General features: G+C 45.5%; 4 protein-coding genes across 4 annotated transcripts; all 4 read left to right on the forward strand.

Annotated features, from left to right (window-relative positions):
• Positions 1-936: 936 nt before the first annotated feature.
• Positions 937-2,638, forward strand: BDW47DRAFT_109552 (uncharacterized protein). Its single transcript, XM_024813490.1, has 2 exons — positions 937-1,166; positions 1,216-2,638. The coding sequence occupies exons 1-2, from the start codon at positions 1,152-1,154 to the stop codon at positions 2,566-2,568; spliced, it is 1,368 nt and encodes a 455-aa protein (XP_024669992.1). The 5' UTR covers positions 937-1,151; the 3' UTR covers positions 2,569-2,638.
• Positions 2,639-4,892: 2,254 nt separating this feature from the next.
• Positions 4,893-7,171, forward strand: BDW47DRAFT_109553 (damage-control phosphatase ARMT1 family protein). The gene is made up of 6 exons (XM_024813491.1): positions 4,893-5,090; positions 5,146-5,216; positions 5,279-5,409; positions 5,464-5,573; positions 5,631-6,463; positions 6,536-7,171. The coding sequence occupies exons 1-6, from the start codon at positions 5,069-5,071 to the stop codon at positions 6,770-6,772; spliced, it is 1,404 nt and encodes a 467-aa protein (XP_024669993.1). The 5' UTR covers positions 4,893-5,068; the 3' UTR covers positions 6,773-7,171.
• A 2,694-nt stretch (positions 7,172-9,865) lies between these two features.
• On the forward strand, positions 9,866-11,438 carry BDW47DRAFT_133215 (CFEM domain-containing protein; the record flags this gene model as incomplete). The annotated part of the gene is made up of 7 exons (XM_024817783.1): positions 9,866-9,961; positions 10,012-10,144; positions 10,194-10,378; positions 10,429-10,465; positions 10,523-10,590; positions 10,636-11,018; positions 11,087-11,438. The coding sequence occupies 7 exons, from the start codon at positions 9,866-9,868 to the stop codon at positions 11,436-11,438; spliced, it is 1,254 nt and encodes a 417-aa protein (XP_024669994.1).
• Positions 11,439-13,340: 1,902 nt separating this feature from the next.
• Positions 13,341-14,974, forward strand: BDW47DRAFT_119177 (uncharacterized protein; the record flags this gene model as incomplete). Its single annotated transcript, XM_024815321.1, has 3 exons — positions 13,341-13,659; positions 13,785-14,350; positions 14,444-14,974. 3 exons carry the CDS (start codon positions 13,341-13,343, stop codon positions 14,972-14,974), a joined length of 1,416 nt encoding a protein of 471 aa, XP_024669995.1.
• Between the last annotated feature and the right edge of the window lie 208 nt (positions 14,975-15,182).

A 15,182-nucleotide genomic window follows, 5' to 3' on the forward strand; every position in this document is an offset into this window, starting at 1 on the left:
AGGTTGACTGTCTTTGGAGTCACTGTCTTCTCAATGTGTCACATTCTGTAGGTCTCCACAAATTACTCTAGCGAGTGTATATATATAATGCAGAATTGGGGTATCATCATCCCCGCTTGATAGAAACCCACTCGCTCGCCAGACTATGGGTTGGGCTGATGGCGTGGACCATTTTTCTTTGTGGCGCTAATAGCTGCCGAAGCTATCCCAATGACCGGGGAGACCCTACAGGCCACAAAAGGTCCTAGATGCCCTCCAACTGTCCTCATTGTGACCGAAGGTAAACTTATTGCTTTGTATCATCAACAGTACCCCACAATCGGGCGCCCCTATCGATTCCAAATATTGATAGCTATTGAAGCCATTATTTGTCGCAAGTTCTAGAGGGTCTTCGGTTACCTCGAGCGTTCTGACCAGCACGCCAAGCAGGTGATAGCGTCGCTGACCATTCCGAAAGGCAAAAGACTGATAGAGGTGGACCTTGGTCGGCACAATGCGGTGACCAGGAAGCCGGCCTGGACTCTCGGGATGGTCCCGTGTCAAAGCTAGGTCATTATTATTTAAAACTTGAGGATAAATGGAGAATGTCAGCCCGCACGAAGAGAAATCGAAAATTACCCAATAATGCTAACAGATTCGATCAAAAAGACCCAAGGAGCCTTCTTGGTTGTCTTTCGTGAAAGAGCTATTCCAACTATATATTATCTCAAATGCCACTGCTCCAACTTAATGGTGCATAGGTGGACCATGCCTTGGCATTGTCACACATTGGATCAATATCAGTATGGTAAAGTCACTTCATTTAATATCAGTAGGTGTTCGACGCTGGCAAGCCATGAATAATTGGTATTCAGGCAGCCAACCAGTTCCCGTAGGTGGTCTGGCCATGTGACCTGGCCTATAACTCCTGTGACTCACCCCGCACCCCTTTTTCTTCCTCATTTCTTGCTGCCCTAGCCCTTGAATGAAAGTATCTTCACGACTCGAATTCATTGTGACTGCCAAGGGTTATTTAAACTACAGATTGTTTCCGGGAGATAAATCCTCGCTGGGGGATACCATCTCGAAGGGGATTTGGCGACCGCTCAGAGTTGATAAACCCATCACGCACGAGGCAGAAACCCAGTATTGCTCAACTCCATCGTCAATAAATGACTCAAGCCATGGTACGTCTTTTTCTAAGATTTCAGCAGATCATCCCTTACTTGGCAGTAGTTTGGGTGTAGGCTATCTCTTCATGGCCCATTGAGTTCTCTGCTGAAGGGTCCGTTTCTCAAATCTGGAGTATTTTCGGCATCTCGCATCCCAGCTACAATGGATGATCGATGGTCATCCAGAAACTATAGTGTAACGTGTAACAATTCTGAAAACCATGGGTTCACAGTCCAAGTTGAAGGCCCACACGAATGTGAAAGCAGTGACCATCAAGAGCAGCTCCTGAGGCAATTGAAAGACATCCCTCAGGACACCCATTGCCTGCGTATAACCGAGGACACGCCTTCACACATCGAGTGGAGCCTGCTTAGCAAACATTTCAGAAATATCCAGGACCTTGAGCTGCATACTGGTTTCAATGAGGAACTCACTGACGACGGTATACCGGCACACTGGCCATTGAAACGGCTTTTCATCAGTGACGCTTGTGCGGAAGTGTTTTGCAGCCCCTTCGTACTCGAAGGCAAGGTAGAGTCTCTCGTGCTATTAGGAACATCTGGGCTGCGGTTTGAAGGGCCGACTAGCAAGGAATTATATCGTACACACCAGGAGGCCATTTCCCGGGGAGAAAAAAATCCGAGATATATAACTGTCGAGGGAGGAACACCGGAGGAGAGAAAAATAGAGATAATATGGCTACCGGATCTCGTGATGGATGAAATGAACAAGAGGTATGCGGGGGCGAGAGCAACACAACTGCGGATAAGCCCAGGAAACCAAAACCTACCGTCCTTACCAAAAGAAGTACAATCGAACATCGCCAAGCTGGAAATTATTGAGAATGACGCCATTGATACATTCAACCGGATGACTATGGCCCTTCCACATGTCGTGGGAAAGCTTGCGACCCTTAACATTCGCTCTACCCACGCCTTGGACTTCCATTCTACGACTGAAAAACTTTTTATATCAACTCTTCCACAGCTCTTAGAATTGCAAACCTTAGTCCTATCGGTTGGCGAGATTTTTGAGGACGAAGACATCCTTCCAAATCTCTATGCATCGATTCCCTCTAGTATCACGACATTGCGATTCCGAGGTCCCGCGTCTCTGGTCAAATCCAACCAGTGGGACGCCTGGATGGAATCCTTTGCGTCTCCACAATTTCTGCCAAAGTTGAAACGGCTTAGTTTTGTGCTTGATCTACATTATGAAGTTCCGGGTGCAACATCCCTCCAAAAAAAACCTGCCAGGGCACCAAATGACTGGCTTGACAACGCCCAAAATGCATGCGATCAGCTGTACCAGGCTGTCACAAAGCGTGGAGTTGCTGTCGAGCATTTTCAAGATAAATGGTGTGATCGCTGGTCGTCTCTCAAACAGGTCGATGATCGATGGACGCGGCATGGATGATTTTTTAGCCTTGTAGCAGTAGGGCTCCCTGTATGTTAGAGAATCTCAACTCACGTATCTTTGCTAGCGACCTCTTCCCATCGACTCTTGCTATTACAACAAATAAGTTATATGACGGTGGTGATACCCATCTCATTGCACTGGCTCAAGGTTTTCTGTTAACTTGCCAATATTGATCCGCATTGCCATGCCACGTCAACCTAGTACCCAACGCGCTTTGGTGGACATTATGTGGAGTAGGAGCGCTTGATATTGGTTCACTCCATCGATTTTTATGTCTGCCAGGCTTCTTTTGGCCCAGGGTTGACACCCAGTTCTCTACGACGCGAGCAGATGCACTTCATTTGTTGTTTTGACTTCATATTTATCTTACAAAAAAGTAAAAGGAAGGAACGTGGAGCAAAAAGCAGGTGTATGATAGTTCAGATGTTTGGGAAATCCACACCGATGGTTCAACGGCGACGGTGCTCCCACTACCTAACGTCCCCGCGGCTACGCTATCCTCGCATGAAGTCTCAATCCCACCCCAGCATTCCCACGGCATCACGCAGTCGACACCGGTGAGCGGGAGGGACCGATTGTCCTAATTCGTCGACCCGGTGCCCTCATCAGTCATCATTAAGTCCAAGCAAGGAGAATTTGAGTTTTTCATCAGCGTGTCGAACCCCGCGTCCAGAAAAGTTGGAATCCCCGGCATTGCGGACTGGTCCCACACCTAAGGGGTCGTTGACAAGGCAGGCCCCGTGGGCAGCTTGTATATCGAAGGGGTTGTACTGTGTAGCATGGGGTCGAAATGGTTCCATGATAAATCAGATAGAACAGCGTGCATGGCCCCAATGGTGGAGACTAGGGTTGGTAGACTGACTTCCTGGAGTCATTCCCTGCGCCGAGGTTGGCTTTCTCCGGATGCTTGTATTCTGCCTTCCTTTTCCCCTGTGTTGGCGTTTGGATTCGCCCTTGGCAAGTATCTCCGCTAATTGGTGATTAGATCCAGCGGAGAATGTCAGATGAAGAATGGTCAAATCGATGCCGTAACAGAATGTACTCTCCAACATTTTTCATATCATTTAGTCGTCCTGGATAAGCGCTCAAGTCGCACTCAAGTACCCAGATCTCCCCATGGTGATATATATATGGTACATATATTCCTGGGTCGTCATTTACATCCCAAAACATTCGTTTCCTTTTGGAGACAGCAGCTCGTATTCGCCCATCCTGAAGTATTAGGTCACTATGAGCCGCGAGAGTTTTCGTTCATGACCCGACCAGTTTGAGACAGGGGCTCGGTCAACGGTCTTCCCATATACCAATTATCAAATATGGCCTTCGTGTTGTGCGGCCACTGGCGGGCACCCCCTGCAAGACCGGAGTACGCCGAAATCTGCAGGACGACAATTGACCACTAAGTGCTTATCACCACTGCCACGAATTGGCTTCTCAACTGGGCTACTGCTTACGTGACGTCCTACCTGGTCAATGAAGGACCTGGAAATAAGGCTTTCTTATCCGAGGTGGTTTTTGTTTGGTTGAAGTTTTGTGATCTACTTCTCTATTCATGTGAATGTATTTATTTTCATGTTGTTATTTAAGCTATTATTCATGTTTTATATGAAATCTTTTGTTTTACATATATCCTTATATATTGTGAGATATATATGAAATTCATGGAATTCTCATATATAATATATCGAAATATCACTTAAAAACCTGAGCTAAAAAGGTTAAATAAAGCCAACTTTAGTTTGGACTCTCTTCGGTTTTGCGATTTGGGAACATGCAATCTAACTTGCACTATTCGGGGACCTAAAACCGCTGCGGATTCTACCCCCCTGGCACTGAACTCGCTGTCATGCGGGTTCGGTGCGGTTCGGTGGGAATTTTGCAGCGCGGTAATGCCACTCTATCATCTGCATAATTTGATTAAAATGGTTACATGGAATTTTTTTTTTTTTTTTTGCCACACAGTAAACTAGCAGCAGGATTCTCAGAAAGTGGCATAATGTTTATTTTACTTTATATGCCCTTCGCCCTTTGCCTGTCATCTGTTACCTGTCATTTCGTCTTTCGTTTTACCCTCTACTCAAGGCCATGTATGACACCTTCCACGCAATTACTATGATTATAAATTTAACTGTGTTTCAACATAGAGATATATACTCAATAAGCCACTGAAATAAAGACCTCATTTTTCATTCGTTCTAATCTTATAGCATGATTTTAAGTATTTGGACACACAAGTGTATGTCTCATACAAATTAAATACGTGAATTTATGTATTTCAAATACCTAAAATCACTTTCTACATAGCTAATCATAGGTCAGTGGATATGTCATCCCGTGAACCATGCTTGTGGTTTTTCCGGCTCCGTGCCTGAACCGTGGACGGCTGGAAGCCCCTCGACGCGGGGTATTTTGACGTCAACAAGTCAATATAATAGTCCAAGCAGTCGCCAGTTGTACAATTCTGACCCCTGATCTCGTATCAACAATTTCTCACAAAATGGAGCTTGATCCGAGGATTGGTAAGTCCTCTCTTATTCTGAGATTGGGCATCTGAGTTAACCACATGGTCACTAGCGGGATATTCCACCTCAGACAAGTCGAGCTTTGCTTATACTTCTGCTCGTGATCGGTGGCCGAGCATTTTGGTAAATCTTTGTTTCCACAATATCTAACCAGAGGACAGGCTAATCAATGACATCTGGCTCAGCGAGGAGCGATTGCCGATATTTCTGTCTCGTCCGCCACCCTAAAGGATCCTGAGGCCAGCGCTGAAGCGGGGGCAATAATCGAGCAATTTCAAGAATTGGAGGCCGAGATTAAGTCAGACGGGAAATTGATGTTCGTCTATACCATTTACCTGCTCCTCTCTACTGACCACTAATGGGAATAAAGGCCACTATGGGATGATGGATCTCCGGACATTGCTGACTACAACGATGAGCTCGCTCAAAGAGATCCTACCTGGCTGAATGTGTTTTGGCTATTTGGGGAATGTTACCTGTGTACGTAGTACAATATCTTTCGCTACTGTTAATCTACTAATCTGAGACTCGTGACAGACAGAAGAATCAATACTTTTTTCTCACGTTCTTCGAAATGGAAAGGCTATGACGTCTTTGCACGGCAGAAGAAGTCTACATGCCAGTCTTCGAAAACGGCAATTGTCGAGCTGGCTAACAGGTACAAGGTCATTGTCAATAATCCTAGTCCCAAGCACAGCGAGTTGGAGGCATTTCGCTTCAAGGAAATGTGTGAAATATGTCTTTGGGGCAATGCTACTGATCTTTCCCTTCTCACGTCCCTGACATATGAGGATATCCAAAAGCTACAGGGGTCCGCGGCTAGAAAGGCTCAGGAGAAAAACATCCTTGTCAACGATATTCCCGCAGCATACGATGTTTTGAACGAAGTTCGGCGGGAAAGGGGGACTGGAGGAAGAGTGGACCTTGTACTGGATAATTCTGGCTTTGAGCTATATGTTGACCTTCTTCTGGCCGGCTTTCTTCTCTCGAGTGGACTTGCATCAAAGGTGATTCTTCATCCGAAGTCAATGCCATGGTTTGTATCGGACGTGGTGCCCGCCGATCTCACGGATCTACTCTTGGCCTTGTCTGAACCGGAAAGCTTCTTCGAGGAGCAAAATAGCAAGAATTTCCGGAATACAGAGCAGGTCCTGACCGAAAGTGAGAAAACTGAACTCAAAACCTTAGGCACGCATTGGAATGCCTTCCAAAAATCTGGAAAGTTGATCTTACAAGAAGATCCCTTCTGGACCACTGCAGGAAGCTATTGGCGATTGCCCCACAAAGCTCCTGGTCTATTTGAGGAGCTCAAAAAAAGTGACTTAGTCATTTTCAAGGGTGACTTGAATTACCGAAAGCTCACCGGTGATGTACGATTTTTCCTATTGTTACTCCGCACGGACGATTTTAAACAGCTCCAGAGGCTAACATGGTTTTTCAAGGTGAAATGGGACGCAACGACCTCATATTCCAAAGCAATAGGACCTCTCGGGCTAGGATCAGGTGTGCGTACCTTGGCCTTACGGACCTGTAAGGCCGATGTCGTAGTTGGCTTGGCCGAAAATCAAGATGAACAAGTTCAGCGTGAGCATGGTAGCGATCTAGACACCAAAGCACGTACCTGGGCATGGACTGGAAAGTGGGCGGTGGCTTCGTTCAACGATGGCAAAGCCGCATAGGGGATCATTGCATCATTGACAGGTGAAACGATGCTATAATCCACAGTTGAGTAACAAAAGGCTGCATTCGATATTTGGCCCAGGTCTCATCCATGGATTGTTATGAACGATCATGCCAGATAAAAATATGTCTCAAGGGACCGACCAGACCAAAGGAAACGTCAACAACCTCGACTCTTAATTCGAAGTAGCGGATATAGTATGATGATGATCTTGATTCTGGGAACTTATTTGGCTCTGTAGCTGAAGTAAATGGGAAAATTCCCGTAGAACGGGCGCGCAAGCAAGAGGCCATCACCTCTATCTAGGAGCAAGAAACCGCAAACCTCAATTGCCTAGCCCTTACCAGGGTGACTAGAAGTTGGTCCTTGGTAACAACGTTGACAGGGTTGAAATGGCGAGTGATGGACCGTAAAATTGTGACTCGAAGGCGATGGGAGCCGGAAAAGCCGTCTACATATGTCAAAAAATGGCGGTCGGTGGCGAACTAACGGGGTAATGAGCACGTGTAAGCTGATAGACCCTTACAAATATAGCAAACCATTGCAGAATACATAGTAAGAACTCACAATGATAGACATCTCTCACATCTTTCATCATATGCTCGATTATCTTTTTAAGCATCAGAGATTAGAGCCTGCCGAGGATCAGTTATTGAAGCGGTTGGCATTCTGTTTTCAAATCAATCGCTTACGTTCTCAGCCACTCCCAGGCCGCCCACAACATCTAATCATGGGAATTTGCTCCTCGGCTGGGCAAATATCTCGGCTCTAGCAGATAGATTTGTAGAATGATATGTCATGGTCGGCCTGCAAGCGGAAGAAGGGCTATTATGGCGGCAAAGAAAGATCTCTTGTTGCGAAATATTGATTTGATATCAGACGGACTTTTGTATGGGATCTAAGAGAAAAGGCGGGGTCACCAACTGAACAATTTGCCCGAGGGTTAGTTAAACTTGCGTATTGGATAATCGTAGTGGTTGTGCACCGAGCCAAAGCCAACCAAAATCGGAAGACATTTCCGGCGAAGGGCTTCGGCAATGCCCGATCACTTCTGGCAACCAACACCCTCGGGTAATCTCCAACAACCCCGACAAGCACCGGGCAGGCCAACAGATCTGTTATTATCAAGAAGCAAAAATGAATCAACCATACCCTAAGAAATTCAAAAATTCATCAAAATCTTGATGGGGTTACACAAACTTCAACCGAGCCCCAGGTAGAACCCAGGAGTCTAAGGATGAAACATTGGCTTTGCCTCCACACTCCCTTGAACACATTCAAATGGGAAGTGACTTTTGAACATGGGATTATACATGTCAATCCAGACGCTGAGTATGACTTTATATCAAATCTACTGATCTGGATCTTACAGCTTTCAATGTTTGTTTTATTTTATCTAATCTTGTTACGACCAGTGTTCACCAGAACATACTTAGTACACTGTTGTGATGTGATATGGAAGAGCCGCCAAATGGCGAAAGTAATGCCCCGCAAGACACAATAGAAATCTGAAAGGGGTTATCGCATACAGAGTCGACGCCTATCTTTTGCTCCTGGAAGTGATCGTCCTTCAGAGTCATGTCAGTGGACGCCAATCTAGACGGCAGACCCCGCTTTGATCGCTGATATTTTTTAGATTACTTGTGATGTAGTACTCCACATAGTTATTATGCTGCAGTCTGCGCCAGCCACGACACTTTCGTACGTTTGTTGCTCCGCGTGCTGTAAGGAGAATAATAACCGTGGTATCCGTATACTAAAAGACCGGGGATTATACCCGTAGAAGGAAAAGGTTTAATATCTGTTACTCACGATCAGCATCTACAAAACCACTAGTAGCAACTGTAATATACTCTTATATAATTCCATAAACCTGTATCTCAAAACAAACATCATATTGTAAAATGGTGATATGCATACGCAGGCTTCTGAAGGGTCAGATCGTGTAGGATGACGAGTTTCTCGGAACGACCGTGGTTTACCGCAAGGGCCCGCAATCTGTTCCATGGAACCAAATACTGGACGCCTCGGCTTGCTAATCTGAACCAAGCTCCCAATCCCCGAGTACTGTTTTCCGTGAATATATGTAGTTTTCCAAACCAATCATAGATATTGTTAACAGACCAGTCAAACTTTTTCAAACTGCAAAGGTCCTTTTTAGAAGCGTTGATTACTCTCAGAACTCTTGATTCATAACTTAAAAACAGAACACAGGAGTGTTACTTGACAAAGTCTTCCGAATAGTTTGGGTGTCATGACTCGGTGTGCCAAATTTTCTGATCTAGGACTTTGCTGAGACCTTTAAGGAGGGGCCAGCTCCGGGGACCACACCAATCATGCTCATCTTACAACCCCACATCATCCTTTGTTTTCTGTCAATTTCGTGTTTAGAAACAAAAAAAAAAAAAAAAAAACTGGTCCTAACATGGAGTAGGAACCGGATCTGTGATCTTCCCAGCTAACGAGTTCCACATTTCGAAAGATCAGCAAGCGAGTCTCAGATTTAGTATTACTGGGTGATTGCGCCCTTCGTGCATGCTGTACAGTACATACAGTCAACCATTAAGGCAATAAACCCTATTCATACTTATTTTATCCAATTCCAGACAGTGGATTTTTTTTCAAGGTCATCTAGTAGCAGTGCGAAGCCCACCAATTCTCGAATTTTACTGCAGGCCCTAGTCATATAGTAGTTAGTGTGAATTAGTGGTTCTGATCTCGTGGGACCAACACTAATTTCTGTCTAAAGAGCTTGCGTGCAGCCACCAATCCAAGATTCCCTGAAAACCCGCCTTTCTTGGCGATCGGATTTTATGGCCACTAGTTACGCGGACCAGTATCTTAATGCATGAAACCATGGTTCCAGTTTATTCATTAGCGAAGATGTCTCTGACTAGCACCCATCAACAACGTGGCCGTGCTTCTCGATCCAAGGACCAGGGGGTGGTTTTTTAGAAGGGGCCCCGGTTTTCGGTTGGGTTCTCACCACGCGAGAATTAGCTAGATCTAGCTTTTGAAATATTGTTAAAAAGAAATTCCCCCATAGATCAGAAATAACCTTACATGCTTGTTGAACGCATCCGTTGCCATTATGCGGGCTCATTGTTTCATTTTCTCGCTCTTGTCTCTGCTTGTTGTCAGAGTTCATGGAGCACCCTCGGATGCGCCTACCTTCCCTTCTTGTGCGGTATGTATATTTCCCAGGACCACTGACTGCTGCTAATGAGCAGGTACTAGATTGCTTGTGACAATGACTTGTCGTCTGATTGCTCGTTGAGCAACGCTACATCGTGCTTCTGTGCCAGCAGCTCACGCCCTAAGGCCCTACTGGATTGTGTTGAAATGAATTGCACGCCAAAGCAGCTCTTCAGTATGTCTCCTATATGAATGGCACCCTCTGGTTATACTAACTATAATAGCCACGGTACGCGTATACGAAAAAGAATGCGGGATCACTCCGCGCAAAGGCCCTCCGGTGGTCAACGGCGAAGCTCTTGCTACTCTTATACTGGCCTCCTTTTTCTTCGTCTCGAGAATAATCGCCAAGTCAATGGGTCTTGCGGGCGGATGGGGATGGGATGATTATACAATTATTGCTTCATATGTGAATGATCCTTTGCGATATCCATCTGCACGGTACTAATAGCCTTTTAGATCCTGGGAGTTGCTATATACGTGTTGCATTTATACCGTGGGCCACAATCTCCCTGTATCTTGGTTTTTTACAGAACGCAAACTAACAAACCAGTGATCCGGCACGGGTTTGGCCAGAATATTTGGGATCTTCCCTTTCCAACAATTACCCAATTCTATCAAGTTCGACTCCTTCTCCGCAGACCGGTTTCATTCTAATCATATCAGTATTTCCAAGCCGAAGCAGTCATCTACAAGGCCCAAATCTCCCTCGCAAAGATTTCCGTATGCCTCTTCCTCCTTCGAATCTTTCAATCACGCACATTCCGCTATCTCACGTACGCGCTCATCGGTATCAACAGCGCTGTTGGTATCACCTGGGCTTTGGTCGATGCTTTACGCTGTTGGCCGGCTCACCTAACATACACTGGTTGGACAAAAGAGGAGCCTGGTTACTGCATCAATTTTGAGGCCGCCGTTCTCGTCAACTGTTTGGTGAACATCATCGTCGACTTCGTCATCATCGTGGTACCGGTATCTGAAGTCCTCCAGTTGCAGTTGCCTCGGCTGAAGAAACTCAGCGTGGCATTGATGTTTCTAATGGGCTCTGTGTACGACTTCCCGGCTTGCTTTGCTTGTTCTACTACGCATTGTTCAAGTGGCACTGACTGTTATATAGTCTCTGGATCATCGCCGTCATCCGAGCCGTTGTCTTCTGGAACCACCGTGCCGGCTCCAATGAGACCCTTGGACTTTACCCTCTTATGCACTGGTCTGTACTTGAAACCCAGATCGCCCTTATGTGCGCTTGTCTGCCTGCCTTCAGAGCACTCATCAGCCAATGGTTCCCCGCCCTGCTAGGGAACACGACTCACCGAACCTATGCCTCTGGCACAGCTGGGCAATACAATAAGATGCCACCAGGAAGCGACAATATCAGCAAATCTGTGACCTACACCGTGAACTACGAGTCGCGGTCGGTGACGAATAGCGACGTGGAGTTGGTAGGTGTGGGTTCAACACGGCCTTAATAATGAATTAGTTCTGGAGGGGGTAGAGAGAAGTACAGTTACCGCACCGGTTCAAATATATAGAAGTTATATGAAAGACTGCTTGCGCTACCAATCAGCTCGGATACAGTCCTATGGTCTGACTAAAACCGGGTTATCAACCGCCAAACTGTTCTTTCTATTAGCCAAAAACCGGATACAGATAACCCCACCACAGAGGCCTAACAGCTAGTGATTTATATTAATTGATAATACTATTACTTATAATATCGAATCCTTTTTTTCATTTCTTAAGCATAGTGAAAATTAAAGATTATATCTAGCAGCGACCGCAGGACCAGGTTCCCTGCGGGTAATAATATGAACTAGCAAGTATGAAATGGCGCGGTGAGACACGGGTCTGACATGAAGAGATAAAATCGATGGTACGGGAGCCGCAGCAGAGCCAGGAATAGCAGGTATGAGGATAAAGACAAGAGCGAGGGCAAGAGTAAGACAAGAATGTTTATAAAGCCATGGCAGCCACAGTGTCTTGGGGGCTGCAGGGATTGGTGTGATGATTGAAGTTATTCCTGTGAGGGAGGCGCGGGATGAGGTCTAATTAGAGTGATTATTTGTGTTATTTGTTTCCGTTATTTGACATGTTTGTATTACTTGGCTGCTGCCGCTGCGGCGGCCACCCCTCGCGGGTTTCTCTGGGCGGAGCGACGCTCCGCCCAGCCCTGCATGGCGGCTAAATAATTAGGCAAGCTAAGACAGGATAATGAGAACTACTAATACTATTACTACTACTCCTATTACTACTAGTGTATATAAGAGTGATGGTCAAGAAGCCCTCCCAGTCTGGTGAAGAACGCTATTCATGGAATTAACAAGAGGTGTTATATAGTCATGGGAAACACAGTGCTTTTTGAGCAAGAAGTGAGTGATTTCCATACTACAAAACGCGGGCAGGTAAAGGAGTAGGAAACAACTAAGAAAGTACTACAAAAGAATTGGTATCTTGACTGGAAAGGAGGTAGAGGAATAGGTTGATAAGACTATTCAAGCCGACCAAGCTGATCAAGCTACCGCGGAGGCATCAGACCAGCCTTGTAAGCGGATGCTGTCAAAGTGTACACATACTAAAGTAAGTCTTGTACATGTATTAATGTCTTGAAATTTTTACAGCTATTTCAGATGACACTTCGCCCACTTGACTTCAGCCATATGAGATGATATGGAATACATCATTTAATCACTATTAGGATGTTTCTATTTATCAAATCTATAATATTGCTGTGCAGGAAGGAGACCATTTTCTACTAGTACTATAGTATTCCCGAGCACCGTATTATGCATAAATCTGCCTTATTCTTCTTGTATCTCGGCTATGGATAGCATAACACAATAGCATGAAGATGCCTACTCTGTTAGTTTTAGTGATGGTCCTGTTACCGGAATAGGAATATCATCTATTCGACTTGCCAAGGTTGGTACATAGCCTCACGACCCTCTTTCTCCACTTATACTTTGTTCTATAACCAATTCCTATGCTAGACTATAGTTATACAAATCCTTTTACACAGCCTGATGTTAATCCCAATTTTCCTAGCTCCTCCATTTCAGCTAAGGTAAATATTGACTCTAGATGATCCCATCGCGGGGACTTCTAAGCCGTCCGACAGCTTCTAAGAGTAGAATAGTGTCCAAATAAATGCCTCAGTTCCTTATTCATAATTCAGTATGCCTTATCTCCACTAGCATTTCGCCAAGAAAATGGTTTCTATATAAACCACCTGGGTCTCCTCTCTGGAAATAAAGAAGATAACTCAAACACAAGCATCACCAGTGTTAGCCAACGCCTGAAGCAGTTGGTATTGAATTTCTTTTCTTTTCTCTCATATCTTCTAGTGTCGTTCACTTGGTACTCTTTAGCCTGCCATGAAGTTCCTCTTGTCGAATTTTCAGGCGCTTCTTGCCTTGTCCTTCGCGCTAGGCTCCCAAGCCCATCCTCGGAGTTCGGTTGTTAAGCGTCTTGACAACTATGACGCCACATCAGAATGCCAGCCATGGCATAGCGAGGAAGACTCGAAGAACCTGTGGCATGACAGTTTGGCAGGAGTGATTGGAGATGACTTTATTAATAAGCATGGCCTGAAACGCTGGGCACTGGAGTTAGATAAGGAGGTCTTCAATGAACCTCAAAATTCCTGGTTCTGTGAAGACCCGTTCACAACATGCGAGGTGGATAAGGAGTGTAGTAAGTTCAAATCTCAACTTTCATTTTGGGCCCAACCCCATGATAGTGTATTGCCAACCTACTACTAAAAACCCATGTTTTCTACGGATGTGTGGAAAATCCTCTGCTAACTGTACGCTTTATAGGCGAGTTTGCAGACAAAGGTGTGGAGGGTGCATACTACCTGCTTCTCTCTCTCCAGAATGCTATTGGTGTTATGCGCAGTGTCCGTGAATACCTGGTAGAGGATGCTGTTAAGGAACATCTTAATGTCCCTCAGATTACCAATGATTTTAGAAAGGAGGCCAGTGATGAAGAGCCCGATGTCCTTGCCCTGCTTTCAGCAACCTTTGCTATGGTTGGTGGCGCTGTTGCTCCTATAGCACCAGCTGCTGGAGTTGCTGGATTTGCATCCGGCATGCTTAGTGCCGCGGGCACTTTTGATTCCCCAGAGCCAGATAAAACAGAAGACTTTGAGGGCAGGCTTGCAGACATGGTTCTGAAAGTGTTCCAGTCAGCACAGGACAAAGTCGATGATATTATCGGTGCTTTAGTTGGCGAGGAAGGAAAAGATCAAGATTTGATTCCACAAGAGATGCAAAAGCAGTCGTTTGACAATGCTGCCATCAACGCTCTTGCTGATGGACAGTGGCTAAGCGACGATCCAGGCCAAGGAGTGAAGGAAAGCCTTGATACCGCATACACAAGACATGTGAGTCAATTCCTCTCTCTTTGCATTCCTCCTAAAAAATAGTTTTCCTTCCCCCATTCTCATTCCCCAGTTTTTATCTAACAATCCTTACAGAAGCAATATTTGGCCTGGACAATGATCCGATTTGGACGCAAGGCGTTTTACTATCTTGACACCGGCGCTGATAAAGAAAAGTGCGGTGACGGCGACGGCGACAAATCAGAGGAGTTCTACAGTGATAGTGCTACAGGATGTGCCAAGCTTATGGAGGTTGAAGAAAATGCTGATGGTGAAGCCATGTTCGAGTACATGCCCCAAGATATTCATGACAAACTCTGGGGGAATGATGGCAAATACAATCTCGATGTGGAGGAGACTTTCCAAAATGCCTATGAGTGCTGGGTTGACAATGATGGAAAGGTTGGAAAGCCTGACATTGAGAACTCCGAGTTTTCAGATAGGTTAGCGCTACCGAAGTGCTGGTTTGGAATTCCCATTGTTAGAGGTTCGAAACAAGACAGGGCGCCGATTTGGGGAGCCAGCTATGAATCTTTCAAACTGGATGAATTCCCGGGCCAGGAGGCAGGCCGTGAATGGTATGGTAAGTTTAACGCGGATGGTCGAGTTGACTATGCGAAAAAATAAAGACCAGCCAGGATCTTTCCATATAATTCCTGCAATCCCCATGGAGCGTGCATGGAGCCTATGACAGTTTTTTCTTTCTCAATCTGGTACATACATCATGAAGAGCCATGGTGTTTGTTCCTGTTCCTAGTTAAATATCAATATAATAGTCAACCTATCCTTATCAGTTCCTCGTCTCTCAATCTAGGCCACGGATCCTTCATCGGCA

This window comes from Aspergillus candidus (assembly GCF_002847045.1).
Source record: "Aspergillus candidus strain CBS 102.13 unplaced genomic scaffold BDW47scaffold_40, whole genome shotgun sequence".
NCBI classification, from domain to species: Eukaryota; Fungi; Ascomycota; class Eurotiomycetes; order Eurotiales; family Aspergillaceae; genus Aspergillus; species Aspergillus candidus.